The sequence below is a fragment of the Anas platyrhynchos genome, chromosome 12 (genome assembly GCF_047663525.1).
Source record: "Anas platyrhynchos isolate ZD024472 breed Pekin duck chromosome 12, IASCAAS_PekinDuck_T2T, whole genome shotgun sequence".
In the NCBI taxonomy this organism is placed as follows: Eukaryota; Metazoa; Chordata; class Aves; order Anseriformes; family Anatidae; genus Anas; species Anas platyrhynchos.
In genome coordinates, this window is record NC_092598.1 from 4832002 (window position 1) to 4848827 (window position 16826).

The following is a 16826-nucleotide window of genomic DNA, read 5'->3' on the forward strand; positions in this document are numbered from 1 at the left end:
TTGGCCCTTATTTGAAAGTTGCGTACAGCTTTCCCTGCAAATGAACAACGGTTCATCCACCTGAACTTCAGAGTAACTATCTCTGCTTATCATGAAGAGATAAAGGTGGAATAAACCTTTCAGAGGTAACAAGTGGGTTAGTCTGGCTCAGCGACAGGGAGACTGATCTGGGGGGACCAGCTCTAGCAAGGGATTCACATACGCAAGCTAACTTTAGTTTCTGCATCTCCCTTCTTGCTGTGAATTACAAATCAATAGAATAGCAACAGTGATTAGAATGGCAGAGAGTCCATAAAGAGGCTCATTAATGGTAAAATGGAAGGCAGATCAAACCCTTTTTCAAAGGGAATATTACCTGGAGTTTGGAAGTTAAGAGCCACCATCTGAGAGCCACAAAGCCAGAGGCGAAATGGGTCATAGTTTGATGAGTCAACCCTCTGTCCTTTAGGATAGACACGCGTCAGTCCCTTCAGGTTGTATTTCAGCAACTCAACTGGCTTTTGCTTAACAATATTTTCTGCCTTGGTTTCCACGAAAGAACGGATTTCTTTGAAATCGGGATTTTCTACAGAAGCGAGGGAGGAAAAGAAGAGTCATTACATTAGTAAAGGAAGAAGTCGACATTTATGCTGTATTTCTACTAACATTTTGGTTCACTTTGTTTTGCTTTGTCCTTTAATGCAGCAATTTCCACTGTTTTAATGCAGACACGGCAAATTGGTTGAACACCAGGTCTGAAAGTTAAAATTGCCTGCCTGCCTCATGTTTTGCAGCAGGGCAGATAGTCTGTAGTCATGCTCTCATCTCATCATTGCTAATAATGCACTTCTGACCACTGCAAGACATATTTAAATGAGACGTCTTTTCCTAGGTTTAAATGGAGAGAAGAAAGGGTGAGCCAGGGTTACCCAATGCCTCAAACAATGACTGTAATTATAATGTCTTAACCATACTGACAGCTTATTAAAAATGTTTGCAAAGAAGCTTAAGGAAGAAGGGCACATTTCCTGGCTTCTCTGGAATAAGAAGTACATATTTCAGTGTCAGATTCTACACCCACACTTACACAGACCCCAGTTTTCATTTATATTATGAAACTATTCCCAATAGCTTACATAAATGGCAAATACACCATTCTTATAGCTTATATAAATGGCAAATGCATAACAAATCCATTTTGAGGGTTCTTACAAACAAATTGCAAGTGTTCAGTCAGACTTTTTAGTCTTCAAAAAAGTCAACTGACACATAAATAGTGAACTTCCCTATGAAAGTTATATTGAGATGTCTTTAGTCAACTAGGTTAGAAATTTGTGACATTTGCAGGATCTCTTCTTTTAAAGCCTCCTTTCTAATGGAAATTCACAAACATTGAGAAGCTTTCTAGTCCTTACCGTGATTTTACTGACAGCAAGAATGCAATGCTATGGGAAATGAAAGCCTGAATAGTTTCACAATTGTTCTTGTCTCCTCATTTATGGTCTCTTGTTTCTCTGTCTCATATGACTAATTTGTTCCACATTTGGTACCACACTTAAGCCTTAGCAGGTTGAGATGTACGTTCAAAACAATTCTGATAAACCATAGGCTTTTACCTGACATTTCACAGTATGAATATCATCACGTTCCCCAGCGTGCAATTCAAATTGCCACTGAATACTCTCCATGGGTGATGCAGAATATTTTTTTCCCCATAGAGAAAGGATATCTTCAGTCCTCTAATTTCAACTAACATCTGTACAGATTAGTAGTAAAGTTAAAATTCAGGTGTAATATTAAAGAAAATACCTAAATTGTCCTTGGTTTTGCTTGTTGGCTTGCAGTAGATTACCAGATCAGATAATTCAATAGCAATCAATTGATTCTTTTCCCAGTATTTCCTCCTGTTCTCCTGTAAAATTTAACATTTTAGATTACAGACAACACTGGATATTATGGTACAGTAACTCCAGGGTATACTCTAACAAAAAGGACAAAGTTGATCCATTCCTCTTCACCCAGATTCCTATTTGATACTTAGAACACCTACATAAACGTTGTGTACCCAATCAGAGAACAGATTAATGAGTGTGTGTTTGTTTCTTAAAGAAAGTGTTTCTGAGTTTCCTTGAATCAGTTCCACTCAGGAGCTCGGCAACCATGTTTTACTATAAGAAACTAATAATTTGTTTCTGTTCGGTTTTAGATATATTCATGACTCTATACCTCATGTAAATGCAAATGTATGAAGTAAAAAAAATGTTAAATGTAGTGAAGTTTCTCACTATTTATTACCTTGAGCAGGACTTAGGTCTTGTTACTAATCCCCAAACAGCTAAACTTAAACCCTATGAGTATCATTCCTGGAATTTTGCATTTGCACATCAAACCAACAGTATAGTGTACGGTAAGTCATGTGCAATCGTATAGGCATCATCACTAATAAACCTAGTAGCTACTTCCCTCTTTGTAAGCACCTGCTATGTGGAAGCTGAGCCAAGGTCTTTGCAACCAGAGGCTGGAAGCCACTGAAATCAGCAAGACATTCCCCGAATGGAGACATTTTGGCTGGAGGCTTTTCAGACATAAGAAGCAATTACAGGATAGCACATGTTAGAAGAGCCCCATACTGAACAGCTATTAGCTTTGGTACAAGAGGTTATGAAGCAGCAGCAATTAGGAGGTCTTCCAAAAGAATTCCCTCAACAAGATGAACTGAAGAGGAAAGAAAAACCAGAGAAGCTGATGGGTTTCTACAGTGTTTCAATGAACCAGAGATTATACATCGAGGTCCAAGAAAAGCAAAGAGGAATACAGCATTAACACTTGAAATAGGCGGAGGAAAAAACTGCAAACACAGACTTCATGGTACTTAATGATAAAGCAGTTTCCCAGATATTGCACAACAGAATGTGGTGCTTCAAATACAAAGAAGCACTTCAAAATGCTGTGAGCTCATCTTTAGACATGACCCTCTAGAAATACCCAAACAGGAGAGCTAACAATGAACAACAATTCCTAGGAGCATGGCAGGTGTTAATATTAGAGATGACAAGGTATATGAAGCTCAGATATTTTTACTTTTTATATACAATGTACACAGCACAAAAATAAAGTGAAACCATGTCTGTATCATACTGCAGCATTGTGGTGACTCACTATGCTTTTTCCTTCCCCAGAATTCAGACTGTTAATTCTACTGGCAAAAAAGGCTTTTCCTTGTCTTTTCCCCCCCCCCATGCTGCAGACTATCACGTGAGCTTTCAAGAGGCCAAACTGAGAAAAGCCTCCTGACTGACAGAAACAAATTTTAAACCACCTTTGAAGACAGGCTGTTTAATACTTCTTTTACTGTACAGAGGGAAAGAAAGCTGGCAAGCTCCTGAAGAGCCATTGATGTGCTATAAAAAAACATTCAATTTAGAGACATTTCTTCTAGGTCGTGTTTCTCTTTTTCTCATTTTTATTTCTAAATGAAAGCCGTGCAATAATGACTACATCTCTCTTCCTCCAACAATACGCCAACAGTTCCTGTTGCTTCCTCCCTTGCTGAATTTGCTGTCTCCTCTTCTTGAGATACCAACTTGCTTGCCATAAATAGGATTTTGATGACCTTCAGAATATTACTACTCCAGAGGAAGGATAAACAACACAAGCCAACATGATACTGAAACATATTTTCCATTGTACATGCCACCCACTTAGTAATAAAAAGTGAATAAAAACAAGAAAGGAAAAAGTACACCTAAGTATAGTCAACAGAAGGGCACTTTGATCATGTCAGAAACTTAAATATCCAAAAAGAGAAGAGCAAAGTAAATTAATACTTCAGGGCAGGAACAGCAAGTCTTGAAGAATGTCCTTCAGTGGCAGTAGTAGTACAGGTACACCAATTAGGTTATTAGTTACAAATAAAGTATTTGCCTAAACAATTACCTATTCAATTCTGCATTCACTGCAAAGCAGAGTTAGTAAGGATGCAAAGGTGCAACAAAGACAGTACTCTGCTGAAAAACTCCTGTTAACACAAAACCAAAATGTTTTCTGATGACTGGCACTCTGCTATCTTGGGTACTATTCCCAAAAGGGTTCAGAGAACAAGATTCACAGAATCAGTAAAACGAACAGGCAAACAGTAACTTGCAAGAGAGTCTAGGATCAGGTCTTAGCAAGGTTTAGCAATATATGGTAGCTAAAAAATAAATAGTATTGTAAACTTATAACAGTACGTTATAAAATAATGGGTATACTTTTTTTTTTTTTTTTTATCAATACCAGGTGTGTGCACACATAGTTATTTATTAATCAATACCTCTTCTGCAGTTTTCCACGTGATTTCACGGATACTTTGGTACCATTCAAAGAGTTCTTCTACTTTATCAGTTGCAAACTCAACACACGGATCTTCTGGATTCTTAGGTTCCAGAATGAAGACAAAAGGCTTTTTGTGTTTCCCTTGTGGCATTTTCACTGTTAAGCAACAACAGTAGCAAGAAGTTTATACTAAAATCTAGAAGTAGAAGCTGCCCTTGATCTGTTACAACAGCTAGTAGTCAAGTTCTGGCCATTGTAATAAAGGTCTTACAGGGCTGAACAGTTAGTATTAACAAGCTTAATCATATTAATTTTATTACCTGTAGTAATACAAATATTCTTCAAAAACAAATCTTTTATAGTAAAAACAATAAAACTTTCTCAATACAGAAAGCCCACATGTAAGGATCAGAAAATACATACCAACATTGTATGTATTGAGTACCAGGATGCCACGACATAGAGAGCCTAATGGATTGTCCTCGATGATCTGTGAAAAACATGAGTTAAATCTGACCCTCAGTCTTCAAGTGCATTTAAAGAATATTAACAAATATTAAATACACACCATTAAATCTACTCTCAGTTTCACTGAAAGCAGGCCCACCGTAATATTTAAAAGCCTACTTCCATATCAAGAATTTCTCGTTCTGAGAAATAGATAAGAACTTCTGTACTGAGAGTCAAAATGAGGACTGCAACTTCTGCCATGACACAACCACTTATTTTTCAAGTCTGCTTAACGCTACTATCGTCAGAAGAAAACAAAAAAAATCTAATAAACATATTTTCCTCCAAAGGCTCCTGGCAAATCATTGGAAGTACTTAACAACAACAACAGAATAATGTAACATTTTATTTCTAATACTCCAGAAAGTAAAAATGAGTATCTTTGTCTTCTTGTCATAAATAGATCTTTGTTCAAGACTCTGGACTAGATTTTCTTAGACCCATTTGACAATCAGTATAAACGTTAGTTATGCATCAAAACATGATCCTCGACTGTGAATATAAGAATTATGTGTTTGGGCACATGTTTTTTCTATTTGCAAATATCTAGGGAGTAATCACACAGGCAAACTAGTTTCAGACACATTACTGTTTAGATAAGCTATCTGAAAAATCTATACCGGTATGATTTTCATTAGCATGAAACCATTATAACCTCTTAAAACCCAAGCAAATCAGCTATCTCCCTAAGTAGTTTTCCTTGATGGAAGTCCTGACAAAAATACTCAACAGCACAGAGAACAGTGAAGAACGCATTCATTTCTTTATTCTGCATTCCCTCAAACACAGCATGCACAGTCCTAGTATAAACTAGATTAGCATAAACTAGATTTCCACTTCCAGAGGGCAGCATATTATAGGGAAACACAGCAGACAAACCTTAAACTTTAGACAAGCTTCAAACCTCACCTGGCTTTCAAGCTCAGCAGAGTTATCAGATGACATGTCTTCAACATAATTAGATGGAAAATAGTGTTGGACTTTTTCTCCATAATCCCCCTTCCACCTAAATTAAATTAAAAAAAAAATACATAGAGAAAAAGAAATTAAAGAGTTTCAACAGGCCATTAATGAAGCAACAATCTTCAATAAATTGGTCACTGATACCACTAGCTTCTCTAGCTGGCAGTCACCAAAATATAAGTGATGAAGTAGCTAAAATCTCTAACAAAGTGATCATTAACTGTAGTAACAGATCATTTCAGAGGGATTACAGTTACTGTAAACTGCAATTAATGACTTAAGAGGCTTTTCCCCCTCCAGTACTAAAAACACTATTATGTGGTTGATTGCACTGCAGAAACTACAGGGAAATATTAGGTTTCCAAGCTTTCTAAGCAATTTGCAAGCCAGCTAAGAAATAAAATCTTTTCTGAAAGGAGACCATACAGATAACTAAAAAAAAGTGGATTTGATTCCTGAGAAGTACCAAGCAGACAAAATGATACACAGCAATGATGATAATGGTAAAAGATGTGTGATTTCCCAGAATAGACAAGTGTTCAGGAAGTATTCATGTAGCAAAGGAAAAATACTGGATACGCTGGGATATGAAGGTTCTACATAGTGAGGTTAGTGCTACAGAGCAGAACAATGAAAAAGACAAGAAAAGAGACTTGAATTTGAGGGTTTTTGGTTTTGTTTAATATACTAGAATTAAGATTTGTAGGACTATAGTTAATAAGCAGCAAACAGTTATTTAAAAACCTACTACCCAAAGCTTAATTTATTTTTCTCCCATCTAGTAAGTCACTAGAAGTTTTCCTATGAGGAATTTTGTCCTTACCAGCCTCCAGTTTCCTTTGTGACATTATGAATTAGAGCTCCTCGACAGAAGCTCAATTCATCACTTCTTTTGGCTCTGTAGTCATACAAGGCTTTCACTGTTCTCTGAGGCTTTAAGAGAAGCAAAACAAAAGGGTCATCTATAGGGGGACGGGTCATAAAATGATCAAGAATGCAATTTTATTTATTTATTTATTTATAAAGGGTGAGGAGAATGGAATCAGATTTATTTTTTTTTTAAAGCTTAGAAATTGCAATACTGAAGTTCCAGAGTGACATCTATTGGTGGAAGCAAGTAATGCTACTTAACTGCTATTCTTTGCATACCAGCTTGGAAAATAAAAATTATTAAAAAAAAAAAAAAAAAAAAAAAAAAAAAAAGAGTACACCAACATAATTACTGTAGAAAAAAAAAATAAAATTAAAAATAAAATTAAAAAGTGAAATATCAATCAACTATCCTCATCACATGTATTCATATGCATCTGTAGCTTGTAGACTTCGATGCAGTCTAAAAGCCTCCACTTCCAAACCACGTCAGCTATCCTTCTGGTCATACTTCCTTTAGGAAGACATCTAGTTTCAGCAGACCAAGCAGTTGTTTTATCTTGAATTTCCTACCACTTGAATTGATGGTAAATGGTACCAACGTAAATGGCAGCAGCAATGTAAATTCATTAGCCAAAAAAAGATATATTTTTTTTGAATTACAGTCACAGAATTTACTAGCAGGTGAACTTTTATGAGAATCTAAAAGTTGAATGCCCTAACAATAAGTAGAGAAGTAGCTGTTTGCTGTGTCACTTGTTATTTAATTTTGGGAGCATGCCCAGATAAGCACAGCTGATAAACCATAACACTTCCACAAACTCAAAAGCAGGAAGTGCCCAAATTCCCAGTATGGGTGAACCAATACAGGATTTGCACACAAAGTATGTAGGTACAAATTTAGAAGAGATACTAGAAAAAACGTCACACTTTAGAAGTTCTGCTGTCTAGTCCTCTGTAAAGCACCCTAACATTTTCAATTAACCTTTTTATTACTACTAACAGGAAGTCAACGAACAATTCTCATCATTTTCAGAAGTCTAAGAGAAAATGTGAAGGCCATCTCTCCTTAAGCATACCACTGTAGGGTTGATTTCACTGGGTTCCACATACATCTTGACATCATAAAGCGAATTTATATCTTTTTCCTAAAAATGGGAAAAAAAGAAAAAAGATACATTATAGGAATCAAAAATTAGATAACTAATGTTAATAGACAAGAAAATTTTGCTGAAACCACCTTTCTGACAATATATAAGCAAATAGGAGAGGAGGAAAGCCAGAAACCGATGGTAAGCTCATTACTACAGTTGAACACAGCTGAACATGAGTTTGTTATTTAACTTGTCTGCACCTCAGTTTAATGAACAGTTAATACAATGAAACAGCAATGCCTCACCAAATTTTCTCTTAATCAAATAGTTTTGAGATTGTGAGTACCATTCTGGGCACAACAGTGGAAGACAATACCCAAGCTCACAATTTCTGTGTTAAAGTACTTTAGTTCCAACAGTGGTTTCACTGTGAGATAGAAACTCTAAGACAAGAAAAGTGGTTTTAATATACAGTCATATTTATTCTTTTATTGGCATCTGCACAATCAATATAAGATCTCTGCCCACTCCAGTAACAGAAGAGAGGAACAGTGCTATTATCAAAAACTTGTTTCAGCAGAGCTACACCTCAATTTCACAGACTGTGTAAGCTCCCCTGAAGGACGTCTATCATAGCTAGAACCACACCCAGCTCAACCAAGTCTAAATCTGGGACTCAAAGGTCCATCACTCACCGTGCTGTAGCGCTCCAGCAGCTCTTCAGTCACCGGGTAACGCAATTTCATTTTCCTGTACAGAGGGTGCTTCTCGTAGTATGTTACAAGCTCCACTAAACTCTCAAAATAGGCCGAGGTTCCAAGCACAAAATGGGGACCTTCTTGCCGAATTCGGAAGTGCTTCACCTTCCCCTCAGCTCTGTGAAACAAGTACAATTGCTGTAGAAGATATTGGTACTTGGCATAATGAAAGCATCAGCACTGCATACTAGACCAGAATAGCTTCATGCATCTTAATCATATGAAATTGTTTCTCTCTCTTCCAAAGCATCTTTTATTCAAATCAAATTCCATTTGCCTGATTGAATTCACAAAAAGACATTCTCACTTTTCTACAATGTGCAGGGCCTTGGGACAAATCCATGTTTTTGCCTAGATTAAGTTTCCCTATTTTTTTCCCCACTACACATGGGTATTCTGTCACTTTCATACTAACTTAAATGTCTTGAATCAGACAGAATCCCTCTGGAATCCACTGCTGCTGATCTGCTCCTGTCCCTAAGCAACAAGACAAACTCACTTCAAATGTGATTTGATTTGAAGGCACAATGGAGAATGCCATAAGTCTATACATTTTATTAATGTTGTTGCAGGAACCACAGTTTCAAAAATATTTTCTCTGGCAATAAAAGCCTACAAGTAAATAGAAAATAGCTTCATTTTGACAGATAACAAATTAACTTTGGTCAGTTATATGACAGGGCAGGATTTCCAGAGGATAAAGGCCTTGAATTGCTGCTGAACCAGCACCAAAAGGAACTTCAAATAGCACCCTGCAGCAGGGAGCATCAAAGAAATGAAGACAGGTCACACGCAGTTCTGTATACGAAGAAAGGGACAGTTGGTGCCCATATGCTCTTTATAATAGCATAAAGGTTTATTCCAGTCACACACTTAGGTTGTACAATTTCTTAAGCACTTTTTACTACGTATAGACCTACTATGTAAATTAACTGTACTAATTACTTCAAATTTGATGGCATGAATTTTATGACTCCAAAAAGCCCATAGTATTTTTAAATGAGAAAAAAAAGAACACTGTTGGGCTACTAGGTAATGTATTCATATCCATCTTTTCTTACCTGAAAGTCATGGCAAACGAATCAGGCTCATCTCTCTTTCTAATCAGAAAGGCTCCATCTCGAGGGATTCGCATCAGCATGTCTTCTGCCTCTCCCCGACTCAAGTTGCTATAGTACCAACTACAACAGTCAAAAATCAAAATGGACTAGGATTACAAAGCTTGTCGAATGTCATTCAGTAACAATAACAGTGTTTACTAGCGATAGAATTAACATTACTAATGATAGAATGTTACATATATAATGTTATATATATAACATTATAATGAGGTAACGTTACTAATGATAGAATCTCAAACACTACGAGAAAAAATAAGTCATTTAATATTTGTTTTATATTTGGACAGGCTGAGAGTTGGAGTTGTTCAGCTTAGAGAACAGAAGAGAAGGCTCGGGGGAGACCTTGTAGAGGCCTTCTGGTACCTAAAGCAATGCTGCAGGCAAAAGGGGGAAAGATTCTTTATTGGGGAATGCAGTGATAGGACAAGGGTAATGGTTTTAAACTAAAAATGGGAGATTGAGATTAGATACAAGGAGGAAATTCTTCATTACTAGGATGGTGAGGCACTGGCACAGGTTGTCCAGAGCAGCTGTGGATGCCCCATCCCTGGAGGTGTTCAAGACCCCACTGGATGCAGCCCACCTAGCGAAAGGTGGGCAGGAAGGCTGGAACTAGACAATCTTTAAGGTCTCTTCCAGCCCAAACCATTCTATCATTCTACGATCTAAATTCTTTCACTCAGAACTTAATTATATCTTTCACTGTAAGGACAGACCTAACATACCTTCAGTGTAGCTGTGACCAGTACAATGCCAGTACATCTCCACCTTATACGTACATACAGGAAAGCCAAACCCTTAAATTGTACCCTCCTCTCATGCTGCCTTCAAAAGTTATCTATGCACACACAGCGACTCCCAGATCACAAGGGGAAGAAAAGAAACTTTAGGTCACAGATTTCTATTTCTCAAGCAAAAAACATTTTCTCTTTTTCTGATTGCAGAGAAAACAGATCAAAGGGCAATGACTAGAGTGCTCTGCCAACAAACAAGAGCAAGCTCTGCCCAAGATTTATGTCAGGCAAATAGCAGCTGGAAATAAACACCAAGCTATACTACTCCCAAACAGCATGGGGTCAAGTAAGCCTAACCAACTCTGACAGGGGTCAGTTGGAAGTGGGGATCAGGGAAAAGTAACTCAGTTTGGGCTCACTGCCCGAGTAATAGAAGTTTTCAGATGGCACAGACCATGACCACTTAGTTGACAGGTCACAGTCAACTACTAAATATCTAACCCGGCCCACTGGGTACTGTAAAACACTGAGCAGAGAATGAAGGAATTGCACACTTCCACAGCATTACAGTTCTCACTGATTGTTCTAGCTATTTCTAGTAAATTGCTTTCCAGGTGACTGCTCTCTGTTTTACCATGTTCTCACAAAATCAGCGCTCTTACTCAGCGTCCTTCAGGGAAGCTTATACCTCTGATATCCACAAACAAGCAGCACTCAGGTGTGCTCCTGAATCTGGGGAATTTTCTATGCAAAAATCCAAGACCATCAAAAAAAAACAAAAATATTCTGTATCATAACAGCCCTGGTGCTTGCCTTCTGCTGTACGTACTCTTTATTTTCGTGTGGACTGGGATTAGGCACAGCATCCGTCAGACGCAGCTCAAATTCAGCACATCTCAAGTGGGCCTCTTTGTAGTGTTGAATGAGATCATAGATGCTATCAAAAGTGAGGTTGTCTGTCAGGTAGTATTTCACAGTGTCCCCATCACTTGAAGAACGGATACGGCAGTGCTGGACTCTACCTGACCTCCTGAAGATGTGAAGAGGGGGATAAGGAAAAGAAAGGTATTTAACAGCTTTTATTCTTTTAAGCGTTTCCTCAAGCATTCCTGGTCAACTATGTGGTAAGCAAGAAATCTTTACTATCTCTTAAAATAACTGAAATAACAACAGCAACAAAAATGCTGACCAGTGATAATTACAGTCCCCAAAAAATTATTTTTCAACCCACAATGGTTCAAAAGGTGACAAATACTTAGTCCCTTCAAAGTTTGTTCTGACAACAACAACAAAAAGAACACACAACACATCATGGAAAAATCCATTTCACCCCCAGGGGACTCTTTCATTGAAAAGATCGATCTCTGCTAATAAAGGTAAACTCACGAGAAAATGATTGTGGAAAGCGTGGATCAGTGTGAAAAACAATAATTTATCCTAAAACTAAAAAATCAAATTTTGGCCCACTCACTGAGGAAATAACAAAGCATACATCCTGACAGAGTGGAAAAAGGAAAAAGACATCATAACAGGGAGTCCCTTCTTGACAACTGCAAAACTTCAAATAAAGTCTACTTTGCAAAAACTCACTATTCAGTGCACAGAAACTCTATTTAGAAGGTAGTCTCTCAATCCCATGAATACCATTCTAGTAAATATAAACACCCTAATCCTATTTACTCTTGGCTACACCTGCACATTTACAAAATGCATATATTTTTATGCAATGCCATAAGATAAACAAAACCCATGTACAGTTTTTATGATGATCACCATACCAGAATGACAAGGTGCAATCGTTAGGGAAAGCCTCACTTTCCCTAACTAGGAACGTCCCATCCTTGCCACCCATTTCAGCACAATATTCCTGGAGCAGCTTCTCAGCAGTTGTTCTCCCCTCTTTCATTTTCCCATGGAACCACTTCTCTTTTAAGTGCAGGTCAGTACGCTTTACCTCCTAGACCAGAAAATAAGAATTTTTATTGTCCACTTCTAACTTTATAATTCTAATACAAAGTACTTCCTCTTGATATAACAAGCTTCTGTTTCAGGATTCCAGCTCTTCTCAGATCTAATTCTCCTTCCACAAGCAATCTGATCACCTTCATAGGCACACTTGACAATTCAAGTCACTCATTCAAGTCATTCAAGCTACTTCTTTGGATCAGTGACCAACTTAATCCTTATTTAAATATGTAATCAACATACTGAGAAATACATTGATAAAGTGAAAGAACACAGAAGTGCAAATGCTATTTTATATTTTCAAAGCAAAGCACACTACTGCAAAATCATGAAGTTTCTATTCCACTTTTTCTGGAATCATCTCTGTTACATTTGATTACATGCTAATGATTTTAATAACATTGCTATGTAGGTGAATAGATAAAAGGTTTTGTGTGTGCAAAGATCTCTCTGAACTATACTATGCACATACATGTTAGAAATGAGAGTATGCATGGAAACCAGAAAAAGTCAGAACAAGAAACCACGCTGAACATAGCTGAGTCTCATGCTTCTGTTTTACCAAGCATGACAGACAAGCAATGCACACCTGTGACAAACACTTTGCATGTGTGAAATGAATAGCATGCACTATTGTACACTGTGTAAAAGGTACACTGTATTAGTACACAACAAACCTTAGTTCATCAGACTGCCTAGTCAGAGAACAGCAATACTCAGCCAAAGGCACTTAAGAACTTCAATTGTCAGTGGGCACATCAGCATTAGCATTTAACCACCAAAATCATATTTAATTGTACTTGTACTCACCTTTGTATGTCCTCCATTAGCCAAAGGGAAAAAAGATATTTTATTTAAAATAGGGTTAGATGCAGTACCTCAGCAAAGACCCCTTTTTAAAAAAAGTATTTGCAGATACATGTGTTATCTGATACAGACCCTCTACAATTTCTGTAACGTCAGCATAATGACATGCATCTGTAAACACTGAAATAATCTGAGAGATTAAAAAGAACACACTTAAGTGATAAAAAGTAGCCATCACCTTTGATGAATCTTCATCAGCATTCTGTTCTATATCATCACTGAATGAAAGCTTTTCATCAGCAATAGCACAGTAGTGCCGAGTCCATTTCTAGAAGTTGAGAGAGATTAAAACCATTAACAAAACAGAGTCAAACTCACTAATTACAATTTCCAGTTAGGTGTAACACTAAACAAAATGCCTTCTCCTCGCTCACATTTCACGAACTGAGGATATTACACAAATATTGAGAAAATTCATGTACATATTACACAGCATAGTAACAAACTTTAGCAGATGTCGCATAAACAATACCTGTTCTATTGTGTCCCACATGTAAAGTTCTCCTTGTTGCTTTTTTTCTTCTTTCTTATCTTCTGGGTTCACATCAATGTCTCCTTTTGGCCCTAGTTTTTTGTGCTAAAAAGAAAAAAAAAAAAATAAACATCACATTCTTACACTCATAGAGGATTATATATAAAATTGATCGTACAGTCTCAGTGCATTCAGTATTACTGGAGTTATTTCCCTTCATTGCCCAGCTTTCTTCTGTTATTGCCATAACAGCAGCTGTTCCACAAAGCTTTATGTAACCTTGGTAGAATTTATCTCAAAAATGTTTATCTATTTATCTCTTGATAAAGATTTAAAAAGATAATACAGATATCATTCAAGCAATGAAGAAACAGCTAGTCTGATAAGAGCTCACAATTCTTTACAGGACAGAAAGCTTGAAGTGACACTTGCATAACAAGAAATAAGGACAAGACAATAAACATTCTGCAGACAGCAGGACATAAGGAGAACCATAAGGAACTAAAAAATACAAAAAAAAAAAATCAAGAACAGAAGAGGAATTAAAATGAAGGGGAATTCACTCTCCTAAAAGAAAAATGATCAAACATGATATCTTGTGTGAGAAGAGGGGTGAGTTCTACTTTCTTCTTCTCCTTGCTTTCTAAGTCCTGGTTTAGAGAGAACACTACAACTGCAGTGTAGCAACAGAAGAGGCAAACCCAGGAAAGACCTGGGTACTGCTACACAATTAAGCCCAGATCTGTCTAGCAGAAGGTAGGTTACCACACAGATGACACCAGTGCTTGCAGTGGAGGTGAGACAGCTCTCAACTAATTGCTGCTGAAGTTCATGGGGTTTTTGTGCAGCACATAATTTGGCTGACAGAGAAATACAAGCCAGAGTCCTTGAGAAGCATTTTGCATTAAATTGTACTATGTCCTCAGTTACAATGAAAAATGATGATGCAACATTTTAGACCATCCTAATGCAGCAATGAAAAGCTTATGACAGGGCATGACAGGGAAGAGCAGACAGCAAGTGAAAATAGCCCACAGAGCTAATCCTTGTAGAAAAGGTTGAACAGATGAAATTGCAATAGCTGGACTATTCTAAATGAAGACTAAAAAAATGAAGCAGGCTAGCTACAGCATAAAGAGCAAAATAGATAAGAATAGTTTTTGTTGCAACTTCTATGATTTTATTATTCTAAGACCATTCCTTCTCTAAAAGTACATTAGAAACATTTTTAAGTGATCAGTGTGCTTTCATACACGCCAGTTTTCAATTAACTACAGGCTGAAACAATACAACACAGGCTATGTCGAAGGGCAAGGCTCAGCAATTGGAAGCGCTCACAAAAAGCAGTGGCTCAAGGGGCTAAAGAACATCAAACACTTAAACCACAGTTAATGATAGGATTAATCCTCTCATAGCTAGTAGTTTTCAAATACATTCAATTCTGTGTCTCCTATAGGAAGATTTCAATCTGACAGGCCTATCTGAAAAATCCCACAGGCCCCTAAAGCAGGACTCAACTTGGTTTGCCAACTTTTTCCAGACAAAAGCCAAATACCACAACCAGCTTACTGGCAGGTGTGGATCTATTTACAAAGATTCTTTACTTCTCTTTTAGACAAGAAGGGATGATATGGATGTTCTCTTGTGCAAAATCACAGTAGTTTGTAGTTCTTTTTAAACCAGATCTGTCATGTTATTATTCACATGCCTATACAATTTCCCTTCTATGCTCTACATCATAACAATAGACAGTTTAGAGAAAGGAAGAAAGAAAAAAAAATAAGCAGAGATTTGAATTCTCTGCTTCCTGATCTTCTGCACCTCGCAGTGGGGTGCTATCATTTCCAGTCCTACATTGAAGAACCATATGCTTATATACATCTAGATGCATCTATTCATCATTGTTTCTTCTGTTCAGCAGTTCAATCCATGTGAGGTAGTACTACCGCAAGAGACAGAAAACAGAAGCATAGGTAAAAGCAATTATTGTACTATCATGAACAGCCCCCAGATTATCCACCTAATTTTGCCCTTCAGTAAGTTCTACTGCAGTTTCAATCCAAGAAGTCTTCTTTAAGTTTTCTGCCTGATGCACAAGAGTGCCAAGTAAAGCATCTGTATTGCCCAGCAGGTAAGACACCCTCACAGTGACTGCCTTCTAACAAAAGCACCGCAGTCTTTCCAAAGTGGTTTACTAAATTGTGTATGTAAATCACACCGAGTGAGTAAATGCCAATCAATTTTTGCAGTTCACCAAGTAAGCAGTCCTGACAGCTTAAGTCAGCAGTCTGCAAGTGCTTTGAGTTTTACTTGAAGGACAGACATCCTCTGAAAAAACAGTTATCGTTAATCCTACTTTCTATTCAAGAACATACTTTTAATATTTCTTAGCCAGTCACTAATTGTGTAAGAAGCCTATGAAGAGCATCTGCAGCACTGACATTTCAGGAGCTGGAAGACCTTTAGAAAAGAGCTGACATTCCATCTGGCACTTGAATTAGCAACATCTATTGCAAAGAAAACCAACAGACAGTATTTTAATAGGTGTCTTTATGGAACTCCATACAATATTATGAATTTTAACTAGTACACACTTCTAGCATGGGGTTTCTTGTCTCTTCAACAGAAACCAACAGTTAAGCTATGAAGCCAGCTGACCACTTCAGCTCTTGTTTTTATATTTTATCTACAAGCACACAACACAAGCCTACCTTGATGATGATTTTTTCTTTCAGCTGGGTTGGTGATGGTAGCTGATCTGCACTGGCTTCAACTGGTTTAGTTAAAAGCTGATCACCAAACACCTCCTTGAACACTCTGGCCATGTATCGCTGCTGTTCCACACTACAGTGCTCTTCAATTGACAGAATGACTGGGTATCTTTGAAGAAAACAAAAGAAAATTAAGACATTCAGTTTCTTTTTGATTCAACTGACAAGGCAAGGAAAACACCACATTCCCTCAACCCCTAGATCAAAGAAAGTATTTGAAGCAAGCACAAAGAAAAAATGAATAGACGCACAACAGATAAAGTCAGAAGGGACCTCTGGAGGCTATCTAACCCAAGTCCCTTCTTTGGGAAGGCCCAATTCCTAAGTTAGATCAGGTTGCTCAGAGATATGTCCAGCCACATTTTGAATATCTGCAAGGATAAAGATTCCTTAAGGGTTTTGGGAACA

General features: G+C 37.4%; 1 protein-coding gene across 7 annotated transcripts in view; it reads right to left on the bottom strand.

The window, feature by feature from the left end:
- Positions 1-16826, bottom strand: part of PLCG2 (phospholipase C gamma 2) — a 72256-nt gene that overhangs the window by 11562 nt on the left and 43868 nt on the right. For all 7 annotated transcript variants that reach the window (XM_038185661.2, XM_038185663.2, XM_038185660.2 and 4 more), the window contains 14 exons: positions 16359-16527; positions 13648-13752; positions 13354-13443; positions 12122-12300; positions 11173-11373; positions 9550-9669; positions 8426-8606; positions 7716-7784; positions 6590-6699; positions 5713-5809; positions 4717-4783; positions 4292-4449; positions 1789-1891; positions 356-565 (listed from right to left, as the gene is read on the bottom strand). In XM_038185661.2, the coding sequence (XP_038041589.1) occupies positions 356-565; positions 1789-1891; positions 4292-4449; positions 4717-4783; positions 5713-5809; positions 6590-6699; positions 7716-7784; positions 8426-8606; positions 9550-9669; positions 11173-11373; positions 12122-12300; positions 13354-13443; positions 13648-13752; positions 16359-16527 (1859 nt within the window). The remainder of the gene's footprint in view (positions 1-355; positions 566-1788; positions 1892-4291; positions 4450-4716; positions 4784-5712; positions 5810-6589; positions 6700-7715; positions 7785-8425; positions 8607-9549; positions 9670-11172; positions 11374-12121; positions 12301-13353; positions 13444-13647; positions 13753-16358; positions 16528-16826) is intronic.